Source organism: Nicotiana sylvestris, chromosome 6 (assembly GCF_000393655.2).
Source record: "Nicotiana sylvestris chromosome 6, ASM39365v2, whole genome shotgun sequence".
Classification (NCBI taxonomy): Eukaryota; Viridiplantae; Streptophyta; class Magnoliopsida; order Solanales; family Solanaceae; genus Nicotiana; species Nicotiana sylvestris.
In genome coordinates this window covers 98,601,498-98,618,826 of record NC_091062.1, presented here as the reverse complement: position 1 = coordinate 98,618,826, position 17,329 = coordinate 98,601,498, and the positions used below count along the sequence as shown (strand labels likewise).

General features: G+C 36.6%; 1 protein-coding gene and 1 pseudogene across 1 annotated transcript; one reads left to right on the top strand and one right to left on the bottom strand.

The window, feature by feature from the left end:
- The first annotated feature begins 11,061 nt into the window (after positions 1-11,061).
- Positions 11,062-13,587, top strand: LOC104235079 (asparagine synthetase [glutamine-hydrolyzing]-like; annotated as a pseudogene).
- A 481-nt stretch (positions 13,588-14,068) lies between these two features.
- Positions 14,069-16,916, bottom strand: LOC104235078 (protein PMR5-like). The gene is made up of 5 exons (XM_009788755.2): positions 16,512-16,916; positions 16,226-16,397; positions 15,883-16,061; positions 15,593-15,751; positions 14,069-14,642 (listed from the first exon to the last, which is right to left on the bottom strand). Exons 1-5 carry the CDS (start codon positions 16,832-16,834, stop codon positions 14,300-14,302), a joined length of 1,176 nt encoding a protein of 391 aa, XP_009787057.1. The 5' UTR covers positions 16,835-16,916; the 3' UTR covers positions 14,069-14,299.
- Between the last annotated feature and the right edge of the window lie 413 nt (positions 16,917-17,329).

Here is a 17,329-nt window from a genome sequence, read left to right as displayed (position 1 = left end):
AGAGATAGAAGATACAATGCGAGATTTTAAGGTAAGTAAGGTAAAAGTGAACAACGTACGAGATACTTATATGGAGAAGGTTGACAATAATCCATACTTCGCATAGAGGGCTAGAAGCACTAGGATTCAGTATCCAGGAATGATAGCAACGTCATTGGTGGCATATCTTCCAGCCTATGGTTTCTAGGTATCGAGAGGCCTAGTTAAGAGAGTAAAAAATATTTAGAGACGATGTGATGTCTCGCTTAATGTTCCAGAATAACACAAGGAAATCTATGGTGCAAGAAAGTTGAAGGAAGGTTGCGAGTAATACAAATAGATATGTGTAGGTCGCAAGCTAAAGTATGGTAAAGAGACAAGATTTTAGAAAGACATGAGTACGGATAAGAAAATGCGAGTGAGAAAGTGACGAGAATGGATAAGTCCTCGGGATTAAAATACCCATGTAAGGTAAATCACATTGGGATGCTATGAAATACAGTTATGGACGTATAGTATCGCCCCCAGGTGGGTCAGCCTAATCACTTCAGATATCCCCCGATGAGACGTAAGCCCTAGTGATAATGTATTACGTATGAAGTTTCAAGTGACCAGCAGTAGATTGCAAATCAACATTGAAGTAAATCAACAATGGATGGATAAAAGTTACAAAGTATGAGATGAGATTAGACAATCATTCTTAAGATGAACGGTAATGAAGAAGCATTAAAGGACTAAGATTTATACCTATAGGATAAGCAACAGAGTAACCTGGAGTTTGGTAGCAAACCTCAATAACTATAATTCGAAGTATTATGGTATTGTATGACCTAACTGGATGTAGTAAAGCCATAAGGATATATAACCAAAGTTATGAAGCAAGATATAGCAATATTCGTAAGTTTAATAAAGTACTAAGGGAAGAACTTCATGTGTACCTATAGACACCCAGAGGGACAGCTTGTCATAATTCTATATATGCTCACAAAGTGAAGCCTAGAGATTGGCTAAAAGCTGGAGAAAAAAGGAGAGAAGAATAGCATAGGCACATACAAGGAAAAGGTCGTACATGCTGCATGACAAAAGGTAGCAACAGTTACAAGATTGGAAGAACTCTGACCACAAGCTATGGTGTGATAAAGAGGCCTAAAGGAGGGAATGCCCTGGCATTTGGATTTATTCACAAAACAGTTGCCTAGATGGCAAGAAGAGTACTAAAGTATTCGGAAGACATAAGTTACGAAAATGATGCATCAGTCAACAATCGAGAACGAATGTTCCAAAGGGGGGAATGATGTTGCGCCCCATGTTTTATATGGAAGTACTCCATAAGTAAATTGATATAAGCATGGAAATGAGATGCTACATCCGCACTTTCGTACGTTAAAGTTTTGTCGTAAGTTAATTGACGTAAGTTTGGGAATGAGATTACCTTGAGATTATAAGTATTTTGCTATTTCAAACAAGTGATAAGTAAATTTGTGAAGGTAAAAGGGTAAGCGAATCGAAGAAAATGAGTTTCATCGAAGTTTGACATTTCGGAATAAAATACGGTCTAAGTATGTACTAGTGCCATACAAGGTACCACATGACTATGATAGCAAGGTGTATAAAGTTTGTTAAAAGTGCATAGCATTTTAAATAATTTGAGATAATTCTTAATTATATGAATAATTGGGTAATTATCGGCTAGTGGGAGATTAATAAGATAATCAAAAAGATTAGTGGATAATTAATAAATTATTTGTATAAGATTAATCTCCTCAATGTGGCAGCATGTGTGAAGTTAATCAAGACTAAATGTGACTAAGGATGTTATGTTATAAGGTGACATTAAAAGAATTCTTCTTGTGGCTTAGTCATTATTAAGTGTGGGGCCCACACCCACTTATATAAAAGGCCTTTCAAGACCACAAAATTGAGGCTTATGACTATATGTAGTAACAGATGGAATTCATTAAGGGATGGAAATTCTCAAACGAATTCTTATGAAAAGTTTGCTAGAACGGATGGATTATCAAAGGAATTCTTATGAACTCCTACAAGGTGCAACATGAATTGCAAATTTTAAGGGAGTACGGTGAAATCTTTTCGAAGAATATCATACAGATTTTTTCCTACTTGATCTGCCATTATGTGTATTGTCGCAATTGACGTATGTTAGAGGGATTGTCAAGAGAATCGACTCAGGTATTTTAAGGTTATCCCTTCTTTCCTTTTGGCATAATCTATACGATACAAACGAAACTAGCAAATGCACAACTTCTATAAATGACTCTATTCATAGAAGTAATTAGAGGTGACTATGTTCTTGAATTCCCATGTGTCTTATTATTACATCTCTTGTTCATGGGTCACAGAAAAATACGTAAGTTGAAAAAGTTACTTCATGATATCACTCAAAGGCATAATGGTCTTATGACATTCCAAGAGATTTTATTGACGTACTTCTCATGCATTGCATTCATTTATACATGTATATTGACCCATGACTATATGGTGTTATATACACGTATATATGTATATTATATGTATATGGAATATGGGAAGAGGTTACGGCGTTATATACACACCACCACTTGATCAGCTGGTATACGTTGATGATTTTGCCCACAGAGGCTTGATGATGTTATGAACATATGTACCTATGAACGACATGACATACATACGCATATACATGACACTATAAATATTTCATGATTTACCGAGTTATCCAGACTTATAGGTTGAGTCATTTACTTCTTGTTTCTTCCATATCTTTTATATAATTATTTATTTGCTTTACATACTCGGTACATTATTCGTACTGACGTCCTTTTGTTGGGGACGCTTCATTCATACCTGCAGGTACATAATCAGTTTGATGAGCCCTCATTGTAGACGAGGTTAGCATTCAAAAAATGATCGGTAAGACTACCTTAATCAGAGTGTAGCCGAGTCTATGAGTATTCGTGTCAGGATTTTGCTACAGACATAGGGTAGGCCGGTACCCTGCCTCATTTGATGGCAAATACTCTTATAGGTTTTGTAGACAGAGGTTCATTTTATACAGTATGTTAGAGGCCTTGACGGCCCATATGTATTCATGTTTTAAAAAAGATGGTTCACTGATACAATGCTTTCTCACTTCTAATTATACATTACGAGTTGTGGCCATGTTGGCCCAGTTACCAATGATAGTACGATAAGAAAGATATATTACGTTGGTACTCGGTTGAGTAAGGCGCCGAGTGCCCGTCGTGACCCTTCAGTTTGGGTAGTGACATCGCCTTTAATCGAATATTACGGCGCGAATCTCATTTAGAATCGATTATGGATCAACAATTACCGCGATAAGAAGATTTTTACCTATTTTAGACTTATACTAGAACTGAAATTCTCCTACTATATAAAAGGAAATTTTTTCTTTAATTTGACACATTGTAGCACGCAATTAAGAGCAATATAGGTTCATTTTTGTCTGCTAGCTATTGTCAAAGGCATTATTCACTTATTTTGTTTTTCATTCGCGACTGGGCCTAAACCGAGGGTCCAATCGAGGATGAGGTCACTATTCAATCTAAGATTAGGCTTAGTTATAACATTGGGACTGGTTTGAACGTTTATTTCATATTTAATTAATTTATCTGTTATTCTAGATCATTCGTGTTGAATTAAACCACGTATTTTTAAAATCGCGCACAAATTTAATTGTTACCCAATTTTGGGGTCAACATATCCAGCAAGAAGGGTGGATTTTCTATGTCCCTTATCACTATTTGAATCGCGTTTGTTTGATCTGAGTACATCCCTGGGTACGTGCTCGTCATTGTGGTTGTTGTTACGGGGCTCGTCTCGCTGTAGCAGTGTTCCATTTAGAACTACACTTGCAACGGCTATAAATAAAAGGGCTTATATTGTTGGATACATATGAACGACGAAGAACACAAAACATTTAAGCTTGAAACACGTTGGAAACGCTTTTCTAAAAGTAATATTTGTTCCCTTTCCTCGGTTGATTGTTATTAAAACCGTGTTCAAAACTAAAAAAAAAAAAATAATAATAATAATAATAATAATAAGAGAAGCAAAGAGACGTTATTTCAATAAACAAAACAGAAAATAAAAGTTTCAAGCCCAATAGGATACTGGCAATAGAAATTATAGAATTTCAGCGAACTCAACAAACAGAGTAAATTATACTTGACATTTATGTTTTCTTTTGGAAAAAAATAATACAACAATATAGAGAAGAGGGGAGAATGAAAGGGTGAGATGGAGAGGTACAATCCAAAATGTGCCTCTTTAATTTCCTATTCACACCCCTTAAAATCCTAATATTGCTATGGGCAGAGGCGGAGAATTTAAAGTTTATAGGTTTTGAATTTGCCACCAAACTAATAACTCATTTAATTACTAGACGAAATAATATAGAAAAAAGGCTACGCGAATAATAATGTTAGTGGTTCGTGAGGCTAATTTTGATCTCGATAGGGGAATGATGTTCATTGTAGCACTATATGACCTTAAAGGTTAAGTTAATATACCATGAACTCCATCCACAATATTTTTGGATGTTGTGGCATAAGTTATCTAGCTATATTTTATTATCTATTAGCACCATTTTGGAAAACTTTGATTCCATTTACTGCTTATTAAATTTCCTTAAGTTCTTTGTCAAATATCTTAATCTATATTCTTTGAGGTGGTTGAATCGCGTTTGTTTGTTTTAATTTCATTGAGTCAGATTGTGGCTGCTTTCTTCTTCTTCCAAACTCGTCGTGTGTGGGTCTTTGTTTGGCTTGGCCTTCATTACATGCAGACGGGCCCATTAGATGAGGCCCAAAAGGTTGTGGGGGAAGTTTTGGGTCTGCCAGTCGTTTAATGGGTTCCAAGTTTCAGATACGGGTAAGGGTAATTATCAGTAGTTTAGGGGTAAATAGTAGCTGTTTAAGGGGTAGTTCAAGTAAATTGGGTAGGGGAATCTTTTGTAACTGCATTGGGAAGCTTCTAGGAAAGTGGGGGAAGAGATTGGCTTGCAAAAACTGATTTGAATTGGGGTCTGAACTGAAATAATGAAATTGGGGAAAGAGGTGAATGATAATTAACAAAGCTATTACTGTTGCCCTAAAAACCCCTCTATAAAGTCCCCATTTCCTGAATTTTTGAGGGGTATCAGACTTGTAAAGATTAGAAACGGCTGAAAACAAAAATACTGAAGGGGTTTGAATAATCAGAAGAAAATACAAAGACAAATTACAAAATTACTGTTACATTGAAGTTTTTTCTGTAATTCTTGGTGGTTTTCAAATTTTGAAGTAATTTCGGATGCCTTCTGGGATCGAAATGGTTTAAGGAAGTGGGATTAGTTGTTGTTGATCTGCTGATTTGCACTACTACACTGTTGTTGATTCCTCATCTTCTCTTGCTTTAATTTCTGTCCCCAGGTACTTCTCAGACCCCCATGAATGTATGAAATGTGAGCTTGAAGCCATGTAATCGACTGGAAGCCCAAGATGCACATTAGTTTCCTGACATTGAATATTATCTGTATTTTCTTAAAAGTTCTGTATTAATTTAGTGCATCTACGGTCCATTACGTTCATTCATGTCATTAAGATTTACTATGAATTCATTTATAGTTTCATGTTGGATGGCTTGCAAGAAGAACACCTCTTGCCGAGGTTTATTTAAATGCATTTGGTTTAAAAGCTGCTCCATGCTTAGTATAATATGTATTCCTTCATGTTGCTACTTTGCAAATTTGGCTTAAGCTATGTTTTCTCCATCCATCAACTTGTTATTTTAGTTCTTAAAGAATTGAAGTGTGTTTGACATCTGGTGGAAATTTTGGTATGTGTCTTTGGTTAAAAACAAGCTTTCTTGGTTGAATATGTGGAAGTTTCATTATAAGTTAAAGTCAAATTACATATGGAGTCAAAAACCTCTTAATTCTTCCACTGAGTGAATTTTAGCTTTACTCCTAAAAGTTATGTTGTGGTCAGTTAGTCTAGGACATTTGACCATGTTCTTTGTTTAGGATCATCTCAACCTAGATCATAATTAAATATTTATATGTGTTTAATATATGTCCTAATATAAAAATATGGTCTAAGTAAAAATTCCTAGGTTCTTCCGAATTATTGAACAATACACTAGCTCTGTCCCTAGCTATGAGAATATGCACAAATAACCATAACTTTTGTTTTAGGCCCTCAAAATTTTGAGGTCTCAAAAATTTTTAATAGTAGATATTATGATCGTATTTTCACTAAAATATTAAAAAACATGACTAATATTTTATCAACTTGAATTAACCCTTAACAATAAACATAACAATATTACTAAGTGAAGTTAAAAGTTTTATATCATATTAGAATACAATATTATAAGCAACAAGTGCGAAAAAATAAAAGTTGCTTAGTCAATATGATAAGTTCTTGAATTTATACACCGAGCAAACAGCGGAAAAATTCTTCTAGGAAAGCAAGAAGTATTTTCTGATTTTAAAGTGCATAAATTTGTGAACAAAAATGTTTTTGTGGGAGAGAAAGACAAGACTTAAAAGTTTTCCTGCAAAGTAAAACAATTTTTAGGGGAAAAAAACCCGCAACATAAGATGAAAGTATGCACCCTACAAAGTAAAAATTGCACGGGGCGCCTTATTTGGTCGCCCCCATTTAATCCATACCCATTTTTTTTAAAAACTTTTAACTTATATCCACTTTTTAAACAACTTCAGCTCCCTTTCTCCTCCTCCTTCTCCTCCTCAAAGTTATATCCGCCTCTTCTTTCTCAAACTTCTCCTCCTCCCTTTTCTGCAAGATATCTGTTACGGCTATGTATAAGTTTGACTATAGTTAAAATCACTAATACATCTTTGTACAAAAGTGCTAGAAATCTAGGCTTCTCGTGCTGTTTTTCTAGTGTAACTTGTTTTCTTCGTCAGTGTGAACTCTTATCTGGATGAGTAAGAAGCATGAAACTGTTGAGGATGTACCATGTGGTAACATTGTTGCCTTGGTTGGTCTGGACCAGTTTATTAACAAAAAGCAACATTGACGAATGAAAAAGAAGTCAATGCCCATCCAATCATAGTAATAATATTGAAACCCCCAACAGATTTTGGATACCATATGTTTTCCCATGCTAATAGTGCTGTATATTTTCTTGTCCAGTCATTTCTTATCTTCCACGCACTCATGGATAACACTGTTGAGTTACAGCTATGCAGTTGCAGTCTTGGAACTTCAGCTTTTCGCCAGTTAAAAAAACAAAAACTTCAGCTCTAGAGCTGAAGTTCCCCAGTTAAAAAATAAAAATTTCAGCTCTAGAGCTGAAGTTCCCCAGTTACAAATAAAAAATTTCAGCTCTAGAGCTGAAGTTCGATAGTTAAAAAACAAAAACTTCAGCTCTAGAGCTAAAGCTTACAAACAAAAACTTCTCCAGTTACAAACAAAAGCTTCAGCTCTAGAGCTGAAGTTCGACAGTTACAAAACAAAAACTTCAGCTCTAGAGCTGAACTTCAGGCCCGACTACTAGAATGCTGAAGTTTTGCGCGATTGTCTTTGCTACTTCAGCCCCTTATGCTGAAGTTATGCAAAAAAGCGGGTACGCTTGCAAATTTTTTTTGCAAAGCGGGCACAAGTTAAAACGTGACACAAAAAGCGGGTGTAGATGCAAATGCCCCCTGCAACTCCTGTTTAAAAATATTTTATTTATTATTTATATACAAACAAAATTCCAACATGTTTACCACTAAGCATTGCATTATCCTAGGAAATGGTCCATTTTATCTTACTACGTGGCCTTCTCTCCAAAGATATTGCATAAGCCTGTCTTTCCCTCCCACACAATTGATTACTTTCCAAAAATCCTGCGTTGTCCGTGTTATAGTCCGTATTTATCTAAATATTCTTAGATAAAGACTTATTACACTAGTGTTTGTGTACTAAAGTAGTAAAAATAAGTACTATATATTTTAACAAAGGAAAACGAAGAGAGTAACGATCATGTGCGGGATCTTGGCTGTTTTAGGTTGTTCTGATGATTCTCAGGCCAAAAGGGCTCGGGTTCTCGAGCTCTCTCGCAGGTAAAATTAAATATCCTTTTTTTCTTTCTTTCCTGGTGCTATAATATAATCGCCCTGTTGTTCGCACGTTGCATGTAATTTCTTCGTGAGAAAGTTTGGAGCTGGAAGTGATTGTTACATTTTATAATAAAAATGGAGGCCCCTATTTATAGGCATTTTGAATGCCCTACCGAGCCGATGTAAGCGCTTGCATCACAAGAATGTCGATGTAAGCGCTTACATCACAAGAATGTCGAGGTAAGCGTTTATATCATAAGAATGTCGACGTAAGCGCTTACATCATATTTTCATTTCTTTTTTATTTTTCTTTTTTTTGTTTTCTCTACTTTCACATATAACAATAGGTTTGGCCCTATCAATCTCCCCCTCAAACCTATGTTACATCAAGAAAGAAAAAAAAGATTTGCTATTCTCTGGTGGCGCCTTCACGCTATCAGTCTTGAAGGCTAACTGAGGCAGCGCACAGCCTCAGTTTGCCAACATCGACAACTTTGGTCAACATGTCTGATGGGTTCTTTGATCCTGGTATCTTCTGCAGGGAAAGAGTTCCTTCATTTATCAACTCTCGGATATGATGATACCTCAACTAGATATGCTTCGATCTTGCATGAAACACTGGATTCTTGGCAAGATGAATTGCACTCTGGCTATAGCTGAAAAGCTCACAATTGTCATGCTCTTTACCTAGCTCTTTAAGAAAATTCTTGAGCCAAATCATCTATTTTCCAGCTTCTGAGATTGCCATGCACTATGCTTCAGTGGTAGATAGAGCAACACTTTTCTGAAGTCTGGACATCCAACTAACAGCAGTACCACCTAAGGTGAACACGTAGCCCGTGGTACTTTTTCGACTATCCAGATCGCCGCCTAAATTTGCATCAGCAAAACCTTGTAAGATAATTTTGCTCTTTTTAAAACAAAGTGCCATACCTGAGGTGCCTTTGAGATATCGCAATATCCATTTTACACCTTCCCAATGCTCCTTTCCTGGATCTGACATGTATCTACTGACAACTCCAACTGCATGGGCTATGTCAGGTCTAGTGCAAACCATAACATACATTAAACTTCCTACTGCTGAAGCATACGGAACTTTGGACATGTACTTCCTTTCTTCATCTGTCTCAGGTGATTGGTCCTTTTACAGATTTAGATGGTTTCCGAGTGGAGTGCTTCTGGTCTTTGCATCATGAAGACTGAACTTGCTTAGTACCTTCTGTATGTACTTTTCTTGAGACAACTTTAAGGTTCCTTCTGACCTGTTTCTGCTACTCCTCATCCCAAGCATTTGCTTAGCTGGTCCTAAGTCTTTCATTTCAAACTCCTCCGCCAGTTGTTGCTTAACCAAATTGATCTCATTTATGCTAGATCCTGCAATTAGCATATCATCAACGTACAACAGTAAAATGATATAGGATTCATCAATATTTTTGATATAACAACAATGGTCCATCTCACATCATGTGAAACCATTTTTATGCATGAATCCATCAAATTTCTTGTACCATTGTCGGGGAGCTTGTTTCAAACCATAGAAACTCTTCTTCAACTTACACACAAGGTTTTCTTTACTAGAAACTTGAAAACCTTCAGGTTGCTTCATGTAGATGTCTTCTTCAAGGTCACCATGCAAGAAAGCAGTTTTAACATCTAGCTACTCCAAATGCAAATTTTCTGCAGCTACGATGCTTAGCACCAACCTGATAGTAGTTAATTTGACTACAAGAGAGAAGATCTCGGTGTAGTCAATTCCTTCCTTCTGCTGAAATCCTTTTACTACTAATCGTGCTTTGTATCTCTTCTTACCATCATGCTCTTCCTTGACTCTGTACACCACTTGTTTTGCAATGCCTTCTTTCCTTTTGGTAACTCCGTAAGTATCCATGTTTTATTCTTTTGAAGAGAATTCATCTCTTCTTTCATGGCTAGCTTTCACTTATCAGAGTCTATCACCTGCATTGCTTCAACAAAATGCTCTGGTTCTCCAACATCAGTTAGAAGTAAATAGTGAAGAGAGAGAGTTAACCTATCTGGAGCATTCGTGACTCTTTTAGATCTCCTCAATGTAGGTTCATGAGTAACAAAATCCGAATTTGATTCAGGCCCTGATTCTAGATTTGGTTCTACATTTGATTTTATCTCTGGTTCCGGTTCTGGTTCTGATCCAGGTTTGGCTTCTAGTTCTTCTTCAAATTCGGCTTCTGGTTCTTCATCTTCAATTTCAGAATCAGTTGTAATCCCTCTAGCCACTTCATTTTCTGAGATTTCTTCTAACTCGACTGTTTCAGACATTGTCTGTTTGCTGGTGTTGGTTGGTTCTACTTCAAGCTTGTCCTTGTACATCACATTTTCATTAAATGTGACATTCCTGTGTCTTAGGATCTTTCTATTCTGATCATCCCAAAACCGATAACCAAAATTATCATCACCATAGCCAATAAAGAAACATTTCTTTGCTTTAGGATCAAGCTTATCTCTATCATTAGAGTTTACATGCACATAAGCAACACAACCAAAAAATTTCAGATGTGAGAGAGTTACCTCCTTTCCTGTCCATACCACCTTAGGAATTTCAAAATTCAGCGGTACAGAGGGTCCCCTATTTATGAGGTAAGCTGCCGTGTTAACAGCCTCAGCCCAAAAATACTTCGACAATCCAGAATGTATTCTCATACTTCTAGCTCATTCATTCAGGGTTCTGTTCATCCTCTCAGCAACACCATTTTGTTCCGGTGTTCCAGGAACTGTCTTGATTATTCTGATCCCATTTTCCGAGCAAAATACTTTGAACTGTTGGCTGTCATACTCTCCTCCATTGTCAAACTTATTTTCAGGTAAATGGAGAGATCTACAATCACGAGCAACTTCGCAAGCAATTGCCTAATCATAAGTTCCGGACTGGAAGTGACTGTGATGTCATTGCCCACCTCGTGAGTAGTCTAGATTACTCATCTTCCAACGTTGGAAACAAGTATTTGTACGTAAAACTACTCCCTGATACATTAATCAGTATGAAGAACATAGAGAAGATTTTGTGGACATGCTGGATGGGATGTTCGCTTTTGTGTTATTGGATACTCGAGATAACAGCTTTCTTATTGCTCGTGATGCCATTGGAATTGCTTCCCTTTACATTGGTTGGGGACTTGATGGTAGTTTTCGATGCAATTTTCTCAGTTGAAGACTTTGCTATTTGAAATTACCGTTTTGAATCTTTATAGTACTTGTTAATTTGGTATTGTAATTCTATTCCTTCTCAGGGTCTGTGTGGATATCATCTGAGCTTAAGGGATTGAATGACGACTGCGAACATTTTGAAGTTTTCCCACCAGGACACTTGTATTCTAGCAAGAATGGCGGCTTTAGGAGGTAGTACAATCCTCCTTGGTTCTCTGAGGCCATTCCTTCCACTCCTTATGACCCCTTAGTTCTCAGGCGCGCCTTTGAAAATGTGAGTTATTATTGTTGTTGTTTTTATTGGAACGGATCCAACATGGTTGTTCTAAGGCTGGATATCATTGTGCAGGCTGTTATCAAAAGGTTGATGACTGATGTCCCCTTTGGTGTTCTGCTCTCTGGGGGACTTGATTCATCCTTGGTTGCTTCGATTGCTGCTCGTTACTTGGCTGGCACAAAGGCTGCCAAGCAGTGGGGAGCACAAATTCTTTCCTTTTGTGTTGGCATTGAGGTCAGTCAATCTTGAGCAGAGGTGGTATTTAGAGCACATTCTATAGTTCAATTCAACTGAACTTATTACCTTTGCCCTAAACTATGTATAAAAAGTGTGCATATAATAGGATCACACTCAATTTGAACCCGTTGTTTCTAGATCCTGAATTCACATTTGATCCTTGGACTTCTGTGATTAAAAGAAAAGAAAGATAAATTCTATTGCTTGATCTTCTCTTTAACTCTTGATACCAAGTTGCCTGCTTTCATTGAACAGGGCTCACCGGATCTCAGTGCTGCAAGAGAAGTTGCTGACTTCTTGGGAACTGTTCACCACGAGTTTAACTTCACTATTCAGGTTTTGACGGAACAACTTTATTTTTTACGTGATCTATTATCCTTTGTGCTTTTGTTTTGTTTACCTGATGGCAAACAATATATTCCACATTTGCAGGATGGAATTGATGCAATTGAAGATGTTATTTACCATATAGAGACATACTATGTAACAAAGATCAGAGCAAGCACTCCTATGTTCCTTATGTCGCGTAAGATTAAGTCATTAGGAGTGAAGATGGTCATATCTGGGGAAGGCTCTGATGAATTGTTTGGTGGCTACTTGTACTTTCACAAGGCTCCCAACAAGGAAGAATTCCACAAAGAGACATGTCGCAAGGTAAGAAAGGGCTTCCTTAGTTTAAACCTTATCTGTAATGCAAGAAGTTGAGAAAATTCTGATCCTTTTACGTGTATTTCTATGCAGATAAAAGCGCTTCACCAATATGACTGTTTAAGAGAAAATAAGTCAACATCTGCATGGGGCGTAGAAGCTAGCGACCCATTTCTAGATAAAGAGTTCATCAATGTTGCCATGAGTATTGATCCAGAGTGGAAGTTGGTAAGAAATTGAGCTCTAATTGTTGATGGATATATAACTGGAGCCACAATCTCTAAGACTTAGATTTTATCCATTTCAGATTAAACCTGAGCAAGGGAGGATTGAGAAGTGGGCTCTTAGGAGGGCCTTCGATGACGAGGAGCATCCCCACCTCCCAAAGGTTCTAGATCACAATTTTCCAACTGATTTGGAAGGTTCTATCGTTAACTAAAACTAACATTTTCATGTTACATGTCCTGCAGCATATCCTATATAGGCAGAAAGAGCAATTCAGTCATGGTGTAGACTATAGTTGGATAGATGGACTCAAAACACATGCAGAACAACATGTGTGTTTTCAGTAGTTAATCCATAAATGTTACTGCTTTATCTTCTAGTGCTTGTTTGATTTAATAAGCTGACTGGGGAAACTAATTTTTTCCTTTAATAGGTGACCGATAGGATGATGCTTTATGCTTCACACATCTTCCCTCATAACACCGTGGTTACAAAGGAAGCATACTACTATAGGATGATTTTCGACCGCTTCTTCCCACAGGTACTTCTTTCAGATAATAGTGAAGTAAAAGTCACAAACTGCTTAAATCTGAGAACTTTGTCTAACCATGCCCCTCTAACATTTTATTTTCTGCAGAATTCGGCTAGGCTAACCGTTCCTGGAGGAGCAAGTGTAGCGTGTAGCACCGCTAAAGCCGTTGAGTGGGATTCTTCTTGGTCAAAGAACCTTGATCCTTCAGGGCTGCTATTGGTGTGCATAACTCGGCTTATGAGGATAAATTACCTCCTTTAGCTAATGGGAAATTGGCCACAAAGATCACTGGGCAATGTGCCAGCTATGGTTGGAGTTGGTGCTGCCCCTAAGCTCACAATTAGGAGCTAGCAACAGTGTTGTCCACAACATGTTGCTCATGTTTGAGCTTAGTATTTTTTTTTACTATTAATAAGAATATTAGTCCACTATTATTGCTATTAGGAGAAGGCAGCAAGCATGTCTTTTTAGTTGTTCTGCTGCATCAAAGAACATTAGGTTATGTAAATATAGAATAAAGACCTTGGGGGGGGGGGGGGTTAAGGTGTTGAGCAATATTAATAAAATATTGTTTGAATAGCAAGTCTTAGGAGCTTGTCAGTTCCTAAATTATTGTCTCATACCCTTTTCTCTAGGCCTTTTTTTTCTTCCTCTGTCCTGTCACATTTGCCCTTTATATAAGGTGCAATCAGTTAAATGTCATGTTTGTGAATCAGAAAATCAACCTAGACGTTTTATCTTGCTAATTATCATTTTCAATTTGGAACCCCTGTCAATTTTAGAAGGATTCTATTATTGGATGGATGGAATTATGAATAAAAAGAAAACGGATTAAATATGAAATTTCCAAGAACCATCATTTCTTTTGAGATGGAGAAAGGTTAGACATGGATGAATAGAACACAAAAAACATACAAACCCATGGATTTGAAGTAGCCATTGGCCAATAACACCAAATAATATCTTTCATTAGCAGACCAAATCTACAATGCCGATTCAGTTTCACTGTTAAACAGCCTAACTAACTATAATTAACTCATTTAACAGTCGGCTTAATTAAATGCACTACTGGTGTGAACATTTTGTGTGTCCTAAAATGAATTGCATCAATAGGCTAGCAAAAGCTAAAATACTAATAGTACTACAATATAAGTTAGTAGAAAAGGGCAGTATAAAATAACTGATTCCAAGTATCAGGCAGGCCAGGAAGGCACCAATGCGTACAATCAGCTTTGTTAGGGTTAATTCTTTGCTGAGAATTGAGATCACCACTATAGATAGAGGGATGTGCATCTTTCCTCATTGCTGATAACAATGTTATATCCAGCAAAAAGGGTGGGTTGTCCATGTCCCTTATTACTGTCTGCACCACGTTCGTTTGGTCCGAGTACATTCCAGGGTTCGTTGAGCCAGTCAACAGGGTCGTTGTTACGGGGCTCGTCTCCCCGTAACAACTTCCCGATGTTGTCGCTGCACCGCCGTTCCATACACTTGAGCTGCCCAAAAAGATTGACATTTAGTTTATAGTTAAATCTAAATTGTATATATTTTGTTTAGCACTTCCTATAAGTCAATTCTACAATATTTAATACTATCATATCAGTGAAAGTAAAAGAAAATATTAAAATAATAAGAGTTGAACAGTCGGTTCACAAGAAAAATATCAATTGTAAATTGTAATCCACTATTGAATTTGGAGTTCCCACAAGTGGCAACAACACAAGTGAAAAGCTTCTGTTATTATATACCACCGACGAGACAAGTGAGGCAGAATAATGCAACAGTCATGACCTCAATCTCAAGTGGTCCTACATTTCCTCTACTACACAGTGTTTCAAGAAAATGGTTTATTTTGTTCCAAACGATACTTTTTCTTTTTTTCTTCTAAAATTTGAAATGCTTTATTAGTAGGCGTTGACATAAAAGATTATAATTTTTGAAGAAAAAAAAAAGTAGTATTTGGAGTTAAATAAAAAAAAAGATATTTAGAATTTGATATTGTGCCGAAAAAATGTTGCAGTTCATAGAGCGGGGAAAAAAGTTCTTTGGAAAATTTTGAAAAAGTGGTTATTTTTGAAAATTTACCAAAAACTTACAAAATTGCATGGAAAGACATATTTTTTGAAAAAAAATCAAAAAAGTACCAAAAAAATCTATACAAATGGGTCCTTAATTTAATGCAATTGTTACAAATTTAAATTGTCAAAATTGATTTTCTGTCTTCATGAATATATTAGTAAATTCATAAACACAATAATTTAGGGATATAAGGTCCAAGTTGGAGTACTAGAGCACAGAGATGACCAGATGACAGCTAATGTGGGGGCAAAAGGCAAGCATAGGTCAAAAAGAGAAATCCAAAAGTGACTGAAATTGCCAGGGGATAACAATTTTTGGAGGCGAAAAAAAAAAAGACAAAATAAGAGAGAAGAAACAGTTGACATACTCGTAGTGGTTAGGGGAAGTGCCCTGAAAAAAGAGTCTGGTTCTACTTCTGTCAATGTTGGAATCAACCCATCTTGCCCACGTTCTTAGCCCTCTCTCCATTGCCACCAATGGATCCATGTCTTCATACATTCTCCCTCCATCATCTATGTAGTCCCACCTGCATTTTAATTACCATTTTCACCCTCCTCTCAAAAACCAGGCTAATTACACAACAAGATTCCTAAAAAAATACATATCTTGTGGTAAATTATTCACAAAATCAAAATTTAAAAAAAATGAGGAAAGTACCCTTGTGAAGAGCCTTTGTGAGTCCACCAATGACCAGTGTTAAAAGATAAGACATCCACACCTCTCCAAGCATTAGCATTTCCTCTTATATCATTCAATCTAAGCACTCTCTTGCCCTGCACAGTGTCTATGTCCACCAGATATTGTGCTTTGTGATACGATATTGTCACTCCATAATCCTGCATTCCATTTCCACCACACGTTCATATGTTTTACGACCAAACCACAATAAAATCTACAATATGAATTGGATCCATTTAAGCTCATTTGAGACCAATATGAATCCTATTAATTACATTGGTGAAAATATTTGTGAAATCCACTAAATAATTGAAAGGCTTACCAAGAACTTGAAAGTTGAAATGGGGTAACTCTTAGACATCTGCGTTTGAGCTTTTGGGACATCAGCTGAAATCAAACAAATTAACGACTCCCATTGATCCCTCCCTAAAGAATCACCCACAAACATCACTGTTTTCCCTTTCATTTTCAACAGAAACTCAAGCCCATTGAACCTATCAAGAAACAAAAACCACCCCAACATATCAAATTAATATACCACCCAAAAAACCAAAGAATCTAAAAATCGAAACTTTATTGGAGGAAAAAAAAAAACAAGATTCAGGTACCTGGGAAGCTCACAATTCGCAGGTTTCCAACGGTATTTAAGGTATTCAGTGTCAGGTCGGCCATAAAGTTGACAGTTGAACTGAACATCGATAGCAGGGCAAGAAGAGGATTGGTACAATGGGTAAGTTTCATCATAAACCCAAGTACCCATAAACAGAGAACATGATGTTTGATTACCTTGAAGTATTGGGCTTCTGTGATTTGGGTTATTATTATTATTATTATGGTGATGCTGCCTATATAATACAACTGATGAACCTACATAAAACTGAAATAAAAGAAGCCATATTAGAGAACAACATAAAGAAGAGAGATGCTCCATTAGAGAAAAGGGTCAAGGAAGGAAGAAAAAGAGTACTTATAAAGCAAAAAGGTAGAGAGGAGAAAAGAAAAGGGGTGAGAAAGGGAAATAAAAAGAAAAGAATATCGCTTTGTGTAATGTACTGTTACAAAGAAAGGAGGAATGGGCCTGTGTGTGATGGGGAAATGGAGATTTTTTGTTGCAGTGTGCATGTGACAATGGGTGACTTGGTTCACGTGCATTGCTATATCTCGGGACGGATTTAGGATTTAAATATTACACGAGCTAGAAATTCTACATGATTCATTTAATTTATTAATTTCAAGATTTATTATTTATATTTGTTTGATGAATTTCTTAGCATATATTAAAAGCTTGAACAAAAGCTATTAAATTCGGATGATTCAATAAGCTATAAACTATATCGGCCGGGCTATATTATGACTAGAATTCAGAATTTTAAAAAATTTGAAATGTGTAACAATTTTAAATTTGAGCTGAAGATGAACCTCTGCT

Coding starts and splice junctions, on each gene's coding strand:
- LOC104235078 (XM_009788755.2), bottom strand. CDS start 16,834: ATGGAGCATCTCTCTTCTTTATGTTGTTCTCTAATATGGCTTCTTTTA. Junction 15,752..15,882: donor CACAAAGGCTCTTCACAAGG/GTACTTTCCTCA, acceptor ATTAAAATGCAG/GTGGGACTACATAGATGATG. Junction 14,643..15,592: donor ACTTCCCCTAACCACTACGA/GTATGTCAACTG, acceptor CTTTTTGGGCAG/CTCAAGTGTATGGAACGGCG.